Raw genomic sequence first — 14311 nt, forward strand, 5'->3', positions numbered from 1 at the left:
AAGTTAGTTCTATTTTTTTAGTTTTGCATTGCAATAATTTATTGTGCCAAATGAATGTAGTATTGTATAAAGTGTCTGCATTCTAATAGAAATATATATATATGCCCTGGGAAAATCTAGTTTAGTTTTATTCTACTAAAGATCCAGCCTTAGAAATACACCCACATTTAAATCCAGCTGAAACTGGTGAAATTTATGATTCGTTTAAATGTAAGAATTTATATCCAGGGTCAGTAATATTACATAATTCATATAAAAATGTCATTGGACGAGTAATTGTTTCTACATTTCTCATTATGCTGTAGATCCACATTATGTGATAAATCTTGCAACTCTCGCTACTTTGTTATGCTACTAATGTATTGATACTGGTTTACATTTATTATTTTAACATTGTTTTTTAACGTAGTTGTTTCAGTGCATTTTCTTAATACAAATGCTTATTAAATGCTCCATCTATTCTAGTTATGGCAAAAGAGTTCAAAATATGGTTTCATGATCATGTGGACTGATTTTATAATTGTTCTAGTACTTAGCTTCTTTATGGGAAGGGAGGCGTTTGTATATTTTGTTTCTCTCACTCCTATTATAACCTAGTAGGGTGGGATATGTTTATCTTTTAATTAGTTAAATTTGACCTGCTACTTTTTGAAAACTGAGTTTACTTTATTCTGATTTATCATACTAGGAGAAGAATCAAGTATGAGCCTTATTAAATTCCCCTGCTATTTTAAAAATACAGTTTTTTTCATGGAAGTGTAGCCATGTGAACAAATTGACTGTACTTCAATTTAATTTCTTTGAAATTTGGAATTTATTATCTGTATTTTCAGAAATAACATAGTCATACACAGTACAGTGTGATACATCTCTGAAGCCTTGTTGTGGACAAATCAAAATTTTGCCCATCTGCATCTATAATAAAGTAGTCCATTGCTCTGTCCAGTCTCTCACTCCATGCAATGTCTTGATATTATGTTAACAAAAAGCTGAATCTTTAATCTCATGTTTCCACTTAATCCACATAATGCTGTCTTCATTCCTCCCTCCTGCTGAACATTGTATCCCTGATTTTGTAATATTTAAGCTAGTTTTACATAGTTTGTTTCCAAAATTGTCTACCTTCCATATCCCTCACTGTTCCCCAATCTCCATCCTGTAACTCCTGACCCCTTTTGAATCCTCCCAATTTGTCAGTTGGAATGTTTTGCACAAATCAGTCCACAAGCTTATTCCATTCCATCTACATAATCTTTTGGCCTTCTGTACTTCCCTCCATCTCAGTTTTCAACTCTTTATTCCTAACATTGCTGCTGGTGGAAGAGTCTTGAACCACCTTTGTCCTACTCTACACCTCTGTCTGAATCCTCTCCTTCTCTCTATGTCTCTCTTTAGGTTCTCATCTCAACTATTTTGATCGGTTCCAACTCTTCCTTATAACTATATGTTTTTTCTTTTGTTTACTATTTTTATTCCTCGTCCTTTCCCAGCTCTCTTCCAGGAAATTTCCAAATTGAAAGTGTTACGTAAATACAGATTGTGGATTTTTGATGTTCGAATATCTGCGTCTGTCTTTCGTGTTGTCCAACTTTCTTCTTTAAGGAATAACATTCTTTCAATGAAGACTACTTCATTGCCAATTCCTGTAGTATTGGCATTTTTATGAGCATGGGCTATTAATGTCTTGATAGAGAAATAAAGGATGTACATGAAATCCAAAGGATGCCTGAAGCTTTATGCAAAAGTAGGTCGTGCAGGAAGTATGATGCAGCTGGCCCGGGAGTAATTGAGAAGATGAGGGAAGATGAACCTACCAGCCAAGTACTGACAAGGGGATCTCCATCCTAAGCACCTGCTCCCAATCTCATGTTTTCTGCACCTGTTGTCTGAGAGAAAATGGAAACTCTCATTAAGAACAAACGTTGAAGTAAATATAAAGGCTAAAGTATCTGAGAAATTGAAAGATTTTCCGTGGGGTTGCACTGATATTTGTCCAATCGGAGCTAACCCAAAAATGAGAGAATTTCAGATGTATTATTTACCACAACAAAAACAGAAAATGGTGGAAACACTGAACAAGTTATGCAACCTCTGTGGAAGGAGAAAGGGAATTAACATTACAGATAAAGGCTCTCCAAAACTGGGGAAAAGAGAAAAAAGTTAGTTTTACTTTGCCGAGAAGGTGAGAGGAGGGATGGATAATGGGAATATCTGATAAATTGAGGTCAAGGTTGCTGTGGGAATGGGTTTTTAATGGGGGTAGTCAGAGGATGAGAAGGAAATATAATGTGTTGCAAATAGCAGGCCAGGAGGGGTGGGGGTGGGTTTGAAAAAACTGAGCCAGTATCATGGATGGATGACTTAACAGTGGAAATGACGAATAGACACAGTGATTTATTGGAAGTTGGAGAATTTGATATCTGTTCTGGAAGGTTGCATTGTGTTCAGATGGAAGATAAAGTTCTTTTCCTCAAGTTTGCTTGGCCTTGTTATTAAAAGTGAGGAGGCCAGAGATAGGTTAGAGTAGGATGGAAAATGAAAACGGCAGGGAACTCTGGCTCACTCCTGCAGACTGAATGCAAGTGCTTCACAAAGTGGTAATCCAATCTGCATTTGTTTCTCCAATGAAGAGACCATTTGTGAATGCCAACTGCAGTGCACTAAATTGGCAGAAGTGCAAGTGAATTCTCTGCATCATCTGGAAAGAATGGGTCCCTGGAGGATGGGAAAGGACAGATGTTGCATTTGCTGCCATTGCATGGGAAAGTGTTATATGATGGGGAGTACTTGTTTGGTATGGAAGAACAGTCTGGGGAGTTGTGAAAGGAATGGTCGTACTTATGTAGATTAACTGGAAATGTGAGACATACTTCAAAAAGCTGAATAAAGCACTCACTAAAATTATATCACAGAATATTGTTCCATGCAAAACAGTTTCGCAAAATTAATTAACCTGATTCATAGAATGTCTTGTGTTTGGAATGCAAATGAGTGAGTGGAATCTGAGCCAAAATATTCAATGAACTGGTGTAACTTGAAGCTGAATTACTGATTGCATCTAAAATGGGCACACTACCCTCTGGGTATTCTGCCTCAAAGTTGGGTTCAGCTATAGAAAATGAATGGTAGAGGGGTGGGAGTGGAACAAAAACTGAAGTATCTTGTAGCTTGAAGGTCAGGATAAGTTTGAGGAACAATATCAGAATTCAGTAGATTCTTGGATGTTAAAGTAATAGAGTGAAGTGAGGTTAGTCCAGGAAAGTGGTGCTGAGACAAAAGGTGAGCAATGATTTTATTGAATGGTGAAGCAGGCATGAGGATCATGAAAGATTTCTATTTCTCATGTTGTTTAAATGCCCAATAAAAAGATGGTGTTTGCTTTATTATCTGTGTACCTTAACTGCAGGTTCCATTTTCCTTTCTGATACCAGGCATTGACAATGTAGTATCAAGCATTAAAGCTTCAAGCATTTGAGGCAGTTTGTGGGCTGGTGCCTGTGATGGGAATTCCTGTTGGGAAAGGGACACAAATGATGTGCCTTTCTTCTTTTAATTCTGAAGTCCCAGGCCACTGATGCCTTCTGCTTTACCAGATTTTACATTCTTTATACACTGCCTATGATTTTTATCAACCTGTGAGAATTTTCTCAATGTTTTTCATGCATATTTTACTTTTAATGTTAATGTATACGTGCACATTGCAGCAGTTTTTTTCGTTAATGCCTCCTGCATGATTATCTTGTTTTCCTCTCACCATATTCACTGCTTTCACTGACCTTATGTACACTTTGGGTTTCTTATGGTTAGAAAATTAAACCATTTATGTATATTATGTAATATACTGTGCATGTTTAAATAATCGCCCAGTAAGGTTACATTATATTTGGTAGTTTAGAGTACTGATAGCTTTGAAGTTTCATCCAAGCAGCTTAGTTATATAAAACTATACAGTTAAAACTATTAATCTCGACGTTGCTTCTTGACGTGCTGTTTGGTATGTCACAGATATGATTTTTTTTCTGTTGAATATGGTTTTTAGGCTGCTTTACATGGAATTCGTTTCAAAGGACAGGACCTTCAACTTGCATGGTACAAACCTGGATCCGCCACCACTGTTGTTGAGCCTGAAGATGTGGAGGCAGATGAAGAGGAGGTAAATGTTGTATACATTAGTGCTTAGTTTGTTGAAAGCTCAATTCTTCTGGGGAGGGAGGTTTGCAAGAATAATTTCGAAGTCCAGCCTCGCTCCATGTAGCTCCAGGATGAAGGTCAGTAGTCAGTTTTCCAAGTTCAGTACTTTGCTACTATACCTTCTGTAACTAATGTCTGCCATTGGTGGGTGTGTGATCCACCAATGTTGCATGACTTCTTAATACACAAAGCCTTCATGAAATTTCTAAGAGGATTTGTCATGCAAACTTGAAATCTATAAAATATTTCTGGTTGAAAATAAGCTTGCCTAATTATTTTAGATCAGAAGTCAAGTTTAATCTGGGTGAGTGTGAGGTGCTGCACTTTGGGAGATCCAATATAAAGGGAGAATATACAGTTAATGGCAGGATGCTTAATAGCGTTGATGAACAGAGGGATCTTGGGGTCCAGGTACATGGCTCCCTGAAACTGGCTGCATGGGTTCATAGGATAGTAAAGAAGGCACGTGGCATGCTTGCCTTCATTAGTCAAGGCATTCGTGAGTTGAAGAGCCAGTAAGTTTTGTTACAGCTTTATAAAACTCTGGTTAGGCCACATTTAGAGTATTGCGTTCAATTCTGGTCACCATATTGCAGGAAGGATGAGGAGCCTTTGGAGAGGGTGCAGCTGAGGTTTACCAGGATGCTGCCTGGTTTGTGCTATGAGGAGGTTGGACAAGCTGGGACTGTTTTCTCTAGAGTGGCAGAGGCTGAGGGAAGATTTGATAGAAGTTTATAAAATTATGTGATGCATTGACAGAGTAGACAGCCAGTATCTTTTTACTAGGGTTGAAATGTCTGGTAGTTGAGGGGATGAATTTAAGGTGAGAGGGGAAAAGTATGAAGGAGATGAGCGAGGCAAGTTTTTTTTTCCGCAGAGAGTGGTGGGGGCCTGGAATGTGCTGTGAGGGGTAATGGTGGAGGCAGATAGCATAGGAGTGTTTAGGAGTCACTTAGATAGACACCTGAATATGCAGAGAATGGAGGGATATGATCAATGTGCAGGGAAGAGGGATTAAATTAATTAGGAATCATTGGTTTAATTAGTTCGGCACAACATTGTGGGCTGAAGGGCCTGTGCTATACTGTTCTATGTCCATAAGTTTGAATTTGCAGCACAGTGAGTATACTCATAATATGATAATGTAGGATATTGTTGTACATCAATGAACAGAGTTGAAATCAGATTCTGAATTGGGTTCTGGGACTGACTATTAGGTTGTTGCTTTTTTTAACAACTTTAGCTACAACTGATTTTTAGCGACTAGTGTCATCAATCAAGGCTTATTGACATGGCCTGTCTCAAATCTATTGCAGCAAATTTGCTGCTCCTTATACTGACTGCAACAATGCCAGAACATGTCCTGATTTTCCTTGGCCAAAGTTACAAAGAGGTTCATGATAGTGTCCTGAATTGATTTGTTGGCCATAATTTCTAACAGAAAGTGGTAAGTTCTTGCAGAGTTTCTTTTCATAGCCTTCAATACAACATTGCATACTGCTGATTCAAGCATTGAGTCATGTTCAGTCAGTCATTGATCCAGTAACTCCAGTGTGGTTTCTTGGTTTCAGTCCTCCAAATTTTAATTGTTCTGGTATCAATTTAAGACAGTATCATGAACATCTTTATATGTTTGGATCCAAAATTTGGTGCTTGGTCCCTTTGGCATCTATGGAAGTCCTTTGCAGAAGCCAAGGTCAAATCCCCCACTGCTGTAAAGGAGAACATCATTATTTGAACCATCACAGTGTTATCAATATCTAATGTTCTGACACAGCGTGATAAAGGAAGGAACTGTGTGCAAACGGGCCAATAAATCTGTTGATTTTTCACCACATTAACTACTTTGTCAGATCTCATTGTCCTTGCTGTTTACTTCATACCTTTCAGAAATTTTCATGTCCGTAAACATACTTATCACACATCACCAATGGCATTTTTTTGTATAGAAAATTCTGACTTCCCCTTTAATTCATTTTATAAAACTTCGTTTTGATTCTTGTAGCCTTTATCAGCCAGGTGAAAGAATTTTATCGCTATTTTAAAGTGTTGAAAATCCCATAACCACCAAGGCTTAAATGGGAAGACAAGCCTAACCACTGCTTTGTGAGCCCTTCATTATTGATAACATCAGAGGCAAAGCATGCTGCAGTTTGTTTTCTCATGGTGTTGCATTCTATCATTAATTAGGTGCATTGCCCACAAGGTACACAATAATTACAGCCAATGTTAAAGTCTAATACATGTTCGAGTAGTAGTATTGAACTTGTACACCTGTTTTAATGTAGTTGAGTATTATGTCTAGTTTACGAAAAGTAAATCCCTTAGTTCTATTTCTTATTATGAATGCAATATACGAAGTCTCTGAGATCCCAGACAATATGCTCTGCCATACAGTACAGTCATAGCTGATCGTGCCCATTTATTCACCCAATCCCCATGGCCGTTGATTTCCGATGTGTGTACACAAAAAAAATCAATCTCAACCTTGAATACTTGAACACTATCCACAACGCTCGGTGATAAATGTACCTGAATCTTTGTCCTGAGACTAGACCCCTCTCAACATTCCAATTAAAGTAAACTTCTTGTTGCCATCTACCCTGTTAATCCCTTTCTGAACACCAGTGAAGGCTTCGGACACTGAGATTTACAATGGCAGCATGACAACTGTGCAGTTCTCAACAGTCAGGCCATTACTTTTCTGTTCCTCCAGAAAAACGAATAACCATTTCCCCATCTCATACCTCCATCTTCTTTCCCACCCACTTAATCTGTCTACATCTCTTTGTAGATTATGTGTATCCTCCTCGTAGGCTACTCTTCCCCAATCCCTCCACAACCAGGTTTTGTGTTGTCAACAACTTTGCGATACATTACACTCAATCCTTTCATCCAAATTATTTGTATAATTTTAAATGGCATTGATTCTTGTGGCACCAGATTAGTAAGAGTTTGCCAACTTAACGGTCCATTTGTTCCTTTTTGTTGGTTATGACCATTTTGTTGCGGCAGGATCTAGAATACCTGCCCCAGATTGGTTCCATGACTATTGCTCCAGGAAGTTTTTTGAATGCATCTATGAACTTGACTCTTTTGGAAGCCTAAATCCCTGTTGCATTCACACCCCTAATTCTGTTCTCCAGCCTGTCTGAAGGCACCAGACTGAATACTCTGTGCAATATTGTATCTTTTGTTAGGGCAGATATTACTAAGTAGTAATGTTCAAGTAAAATGTTCAATTAACTTTACAAATGATGCACATGATTTGTCTGCCTGAAAAACATGTCAGATCCCATGTTTTTTTCTCCCAGAGGCAGGTTCATCTGACGTGTTCTTGCTTGGGCAACTAGCTAAATGTGTCTAACTCTGCTCCTACTAACGTTGTTCTGCATTTTGTGAATTATTTTCTTTGCAAATTGTAGATAATTAATCATAGGCAATCATTAATATTGCTATAATAAATTACTAAAATGATCAAAAAGGAATGAACTTGGCCTAAACAGCTCCTGTTAAACTTGTGTGAAAACTTATTCATAATAGTAGTTTTTTGTGTGAAGCAAAATATCTTTTTTTGCCATATTAATAATGTTCAGAGAATGTTATCGAGAAATGTTAAAATGACCTTGTATGCAAAATAGTTCAGGGCTTGATCTTTGAGCAAGACTAAATAAAGTATTTTGTTTTGGTAAAGGACATTCCGTTATTCCATGCCAGCTCTTTCAACAGACAGTGATTTGTACGAATTACACCAAATAATTGTACCAATAATACCATGTTGGTCAGTATTATTGCCTGTGAAATACTGCCAGTGAAGTGTGTGTAGTAATTGTATAGAAGGTGAGAATGTTCCAGAACAGTATTTCAGATTAATCTACCTTAAATGTGGTCAGTTTTTGGTATAATGGTAACAACTTAAGCTAGTCAAACTGTCATGATGGCAGCTCATAGCTCTTCTTCATTCACATAAGATTTTAGTTTACTGTTCTGGAGTTGTTGTCACTCCTTTTGCTTGTCCCTTCTCTTCTGTCTCCTCCTCAGCTGTCCACCCACCTCGCCTTTCTCTCTTGTTAGTCTGCTCAATGGCTATTTGTAGACTTTTTGTATCAGTGTGATTGAGAAAGTGACTGTTGACACTACATTTTGCAAACCAGCCCTTCGACATTCATTTTCTCCCTTTCTCTTGAAAATTTCTTCCATCCTAATGTGGAGATCATTCATCGGACCATGCCTCCTTATAACCCCATGCCACTGCTGCCTTTGTTGTTGTCACCATTAAGCACACATCTGTCCAACCTATTCCATGTTACCCTCCATCTTCTGATCTTCACAAATTCTGCTGTAGAGGAAAATAATGGGTTGGTGTGAGGTGAGAGATCAAATTCCCTTAGTTTACGATTACTCTTGCAATAAGCAAACATAGATAAACTGGTCAAAAAGCAACGCATGCTGGAAATCAAATAAAAACAATCTGAAACATTAACTCCTTCCCTCTGGAGATGCTACCTGATCTGGTATTTTCAACATTTTCTGTTTTTATTTCAGTCATAGATAAAACTACATGAATTGTGCATTTTATGCCATTTGTGTTAATACTCAATTGCTTAAGTTGCTGTGCTGCATTGTCCCATTCCTTCCTACACTCTCGCTGATCTAGCACTAACTTTCAACTCTCTATTCTGATCCGATTTGTCACTACTTTTATCCCATCATACCTGTGCAATTAACTCTGCTTAAGTTTCATGCTTCCTTTTTACAATTCTTGAATTTGGGTATTCTGTATTTTTCTTCTGTTTCTTGCAGCGTAGTCAAGATTTCAGTCCCATTTTTGTTTTTTTTTCTGCAAAGTATTTTGAAAAGTTTTAACCTTGTGTTTGATTACTTGCCAGCCAAAATTTTTATGTTTTCATCTTTCTAACCCAAATAATGCTGCTTGATTCTCCCAATTTTGTAATATTTGTGGATTTCCTTATGCTTTTATCTGCTTTTTGAGTTAGTGATAGATGAAACAAATTCAGAGTTATAGACACAATAGAAGAGATGCAAATTACACAGGAGTCTTGTACTGGCAAAACTTATAATGCATGGAGTGAGAACTAAATGATCTTGCATTTCTGTAATGGTTCTTTAACAAAGGATCCAAAGAATCTCGACAAGCAATGTGAATAAAAGTTTGACACCAAGATAGAGATAGAGATTTGGTCAAAGAGCAAGGAGGTAAAGGTAGAAGGCAACAAAGATAGATACATCAAAGTATGATAAGTATTCAAAAGGAAGATAATATAAGGAAAGACTAACAAGGCTGGTTAAGGCAACTTTCTAATTTTGGATTGTGAGAAGCAACTCTCAGAAGATTAACTTGTTAACATTAATAAAAAAATTTAATGTAAAAGTTTAACAGTGAACATGAAAGTTAACAATAAAAGTCTGTAAAAGCCAGGTCATCGAGAGTGCCCTTGTTTTGCATTGATCAATCAGATTTGAAATGTTAACAGTGTCCTATTTCTGTTTTTGCGATGAAGCCAGCTGTCAAGTTAGCAGTTATTGTTGAAAGCATCATCTGTTGGCCATGTCCTTCTGAAAAATTGGCAATTTGATCGCTGACCTTCTTTGCACTACAGTTGAACTTGATTTCCAAGGCCATTTATATTGCTTCAGGCAATCTTGACTACTTAATATATAGGATTCTCATGTAACTGTGTAACTTTCAAAGGTCAAGGGCTTTTGTTCCATCTTGAGTATTTGACATGGGGAAGTCTGTGAATTGTCATCGTCAGACAGCCATTCAACCCACCACATCCATGCCAACTAGTGAGCACCCGTTAGTATTAATGCCACCTTCCAGCACTTGGCCCATAGCCTTCTATGCCTGGAATATTCAAGTGCTCATCTGGACACTGGTATACTATCAGGGTCTGTTTCATTTGAGGGGTAAAATGAAGAAGACGATAGTATCAATATGTTACACATTGCAAATGAGGGTTATTAATTCACACACAAAATTAAAACTTGTCTGTAGTTTATAGAAGCATTTTAAATACTTCATACTTCTGACAAAAAAGTACTTCTAAAATAAAATAAGATGGGCAGTTGCTATATCAGAATTCACTAATGTGTCCAGCAGTTAAAATTGATCACAACTCCTGAATAGTCATAACTCTGAGCAAACCTGTGGCTTACAAGTGTGTTTGTTTTCTTGACATTGGAACTACATCAGACTTTGCATTTGGGGTTTCCACCTGTCATAATTTCCTATTTTAGTTGTATGCTGCCTCTGCTGCATATTGGATTTTCTGTTTTTCTCAGACCTAAGGAATACCTATTAATATTTTTGTTCTGAATTAAATGCTTGTAAAAAATCAAATGAGGACCCCATATATTTTCCTCATTAACCAATTAATTTTTATCATCCTATTATATTTTAATTTTTGAATCCTACTGTGTCAATTATAATGGCCTAGCATGGAAGAATTGCAAAGACTTGCTTTGAGATGGATAATTTCAGCTAGAATGTTTCAGTAATTCAGTTTTTTCTCCCCCAGTTGTACTTGTATGTTAATTCATCTCCTTTTCAATTGTTGTGATGTTTCCAGATTCCAAATTATGTGTCACTCAAATATTTAGGGAAAGCAGGGGGTGATGGGGTGGGAATTCATCTTTACAAGAACCAAAGGTCTTGAACCTTCCAAAGCATTCTCCGGCTCTCTCTGAATTCTTTTCAGTTTTGTTTTTTTTCCACAGCAGTGAATAGCACTAGCTGAAGGCAGGGGCCATGTCTCACTGACCCTCTTCAGCTTCTCTGCAACCTTTTGCTTGGTTGACCATATTATCAATTCCTGTGGTGTGCCTCCATTGTCCAAGTTAGTAGGACTGCCCAGACTTGCGGTCATTGTTACCTATCGAGTTGTGGGCTGAGCACCTGCATTAATGATTCTTTTCCCACCATACGTTGTCACTGAGTGTTCTTGTGTTGAATTTCACCTCTGGTCAGAAGCACCAAATGCGCTAGATAGTAGTGGCAGCTCATCCTAGTCTGGACATTTTAATTTGATTAAAGTCAATGGAATAGAAGTTTGGAAGTCGAGTGGAACATGCACCATCTATTTAGAATTATGGACCAGGAATGAAATTCAATACCATCACTCAATCCTCACATTATTCCCCTTTGATATGCTGACTCTTGGCAGTATCATCTGTAGACATGGGCTCAGTTTCTCCATATGCATTGAAAATTGCTTTTGCTGCTACTTTCATCTCTCGGTGCCTTCCATTGTTGAAACTTTGTCCACCATCGGTGTCTTGTCAGGAATGACTTCTATCACTGGAAGGTCTCCTTGATTTTCCAATTACATTAGTCTTGCTGGGTATTTTGGTCTCGTATGTACTTGGCTGCTGCCTTGATGTTATTAGCTGCTGTATATACCGGCAGGCATTTCTTTTTCCTAGACTTGGCATGTTTTTTGTTGTTATAATTCATAAAGAGACATTAATACAGTTCCTGTGTTTGAAGTGATTTATTAACTAATATTTAGATAATTTAACAACCTTGGTCTAAATAAAATTTTGTTTTAACATTCTCAGTTTAAGAAGAAGCAATAGCATTTTTACTGATGTGCGTTTACTAATATTCCAATTCATAAGAGTGTTGCATTACATTATTTGGTAAAGGTGATCTATATAGAGCCATGCAGGGTTCATTCTGTAACAGTTACTACATTATCAGGCCACTTGTTTTTATATGATCTAATTTAAATGTCAGATATCTGTCAAGAGGTTCAATATTTGGCATTCCTTTTAAATTAAGTTGGCATAACCTTTGGAGAAATGCAGTCTTGTTGTACTAGATGATGAATTATTTAAAAATAATCTTTGATTCACAGTACTAACTTGTTACTTCAGTTTAGTCCAAATGCAGTAAAATACATGTCTGGTATGAAGAGCTAATCTACATTTTGATTATAAACCATAACATTTTTTAATAACAAAAAGAACAATTGACCAAACTCAGTAAAAAGCGTCTAATATGCAGTTAACTACATTATCTTAATTGCTTTTTAAGTTAACTGCCAGATATTTGTGTGTGACTGAAGGATCATAGCCTTGCTCTGTTAATTGTTTCTTATTATTCGTTCAGTGGGTGATGAGTACAGCACTTATTGCCAATTATTAATTGTCATGAGAAGGCTGTGATGGTTGCCTTGAACTGCTGCAGCCATTGTGGTGAGAGCACCTTCAGAATACTCATAGAAAATTTTATGACTTCAACCCAGCAACAAAAAGAAATGACTGTGTATGCCAACAAGGGATATTGAGTGATTAGGTGAAGAATTTGAAAAGGGGTGGAGTTTTCATCCACCTGCACATTGTCTCATTCAAGAGTGGAAGTCCTGAGTTGTGGCATTCTTTTGTACAAGTCTAAATGAGTTTCAGCCATGGTATATTGGTGGAGGGATTTGGTGTTTAAGCTGCTGATCAAGTATACCGCTTGTTCTGGATGGAGTCAAACTTCAATTGCTGTTGCAGCTGCGTGTCTTCAGCAAAGGTAGACTATTCTGTCACTTCCAGATTTGTTTGCAGTGAACAGCTAGTAGAATCGGCAGGTATTACTGACATCACGCAAGCAGTTGATGTTGAGAATCATAGGATTTTACACAAGTTCTGCATTTGTAAGTGAACTTTATTTTAATATAATTTTCTTCTCAGTTTCAGGAAGAATCTTTGATCGATGATTCGTTGCTCCAAGACGACGACGATGAAGATGATGATAATGAATCGCGTTCTTGGAGAAGATGATCAAAGAGTTTACATACAGAAAGCTATGCTGTCTACATTCTAAATCATAATGTGATTTGTTTTTTTCTAAAAACTAATGTACTAAAGATTGTAGTGAATTACCTGTATTAGTCCAGAAGCACTGTTTGGGATAGAGGGTTAGACCCTACAATGAGTTGCTACTGTACCTGTATGGAAAGATTGAAATGAAATTACGGCTTTAGTTGCAACAGGAGGCATGTATGTAATTCATTTTTTAAATTCATTTTGTGAAACTTGGTATGCAAAATGTTCATTGAATTTCAACCTGATAGAGATACCAAGACTTTACATGTAATTTACTGATTTGGTCATACAATCTGACCAAAGACCATTTCAATGTGACTATTATAAATGGTTCCATGTTGTTATGGAATGAGAGGTTGATATTGAATCTCTATGGATGTTTTGGAAAACTCAGACATTCTAAGCTTTGTGATAAAGCAGAGAACTTGGCAAGTACTGAAAAGTGCTCTTGTTTGTTAAAAGTTATGAATACCTTTTATTTTGCATAGTTTGCTTTAGGCTTTACTATGTATTAGCCTTGTTTTTTTCTGTTGGATTTGTGTATGTATTTTACTTGGTTGATTTTAAACATTCATTGTACAACAAATCGGTCAAAAGTCTTTTTGACTTTTGAGACATGTTTAAAAAAAAATAAAGCAATGGAATGGTCTAATATATATATTAAAAAAAAGTGAAAAAGAAAACAATATGTAATATAAAAGAGAATTGGTAACATGTAAAAACAAAAAAAATGAAGACCATTCCAAACACCCACCAAAAAAAATCACAAAAGAGCTTTAACCAATTCCACATATTCAATACTATTCTAAATGTTTCCTTTGCAGCAAAGAGAGAAAAGTAAGTGTGATTCTAATGCATAATGTATGTTATTTTTATAAATTGCAGTTTAAACTTTTATCTGTTACAGTCTCTCCCCATATGTTGTCACTATCACTGTTCATCTTGAATCTACCTCATGCTAAAGTGCATTAACCACATTTGCAGCTGTATTAATGGATTCTCAACTGTTGATCTCATTAGTCAGACAACAGATTTAGAGTTAAGTGCTGCATGAAGCTTTTGTACCTTGAAAGCTAGCAAGTAACTGCAGGCTTTAAATTGAAAGGTGTGGCAATAGAACTTAAAAGGTGTCGCACTGATTGAAGTACGTCTTGGTCTGATCAATCTGCTTTTCCAGCATAACCATTCCAACTTGGAGAAATTCCATAAGTTGTGATCAAACGTGGAGCTATTTTGAATCCACGAGGTACTGTATTTATTACTCAGTGTTCTATTTTGTCTT

The 14311-nt window shown here is 36.8% G+C and overlaps 1 protein-coding gene across 2 annotated transcripts in view; it reads left to right on the forward strand.

The window, feature by feature from the left end:
* rbm26 (RNA binding motif protein 26) overlaps positions 1 to 13889 on the forward strand; it is a 71296-nt gene extending 57407 nt beyond the window's left edge. The window contains exons 21-22 of one of the 2 annotated variants that reach the window (XM_052026302.1): positions 4040 to 4153; positions 12895 to 13888. In XM_052026302.1, the coding sequence (XP_051882262.1) occupies positions 4040 to 4153; positions 12895 to 12984 (204 nt within the window). In that variant the 3' untranslated portion in view covers positions 12985 to 13888. Of the gene's footprint in view, positions 1 to 4039; positions 4154 to 12894 lie in introns of both variants that reach the window. The other variant, XM_052026303.1, reaches the window with a different exon arrangement.
* The last annotated feature ends 422 nt before the right edge of the window (positions 13890 to 14311 follow it).

This window comes from Pristis pectinata, chromosome 11 (assembly GCF_009764475.1).
Source record: "Pristis pectinata isolate sPriPec2 chromosome 11, sPriPec2.1.pri, whole genome shotgun sequence".
Lineage (NCBI taxonomy): Eukaryota > Metazoa > Chordata > Chondrichthyes > Rhinopristiformes > Pristidae > Pristis > Pristis pectinata.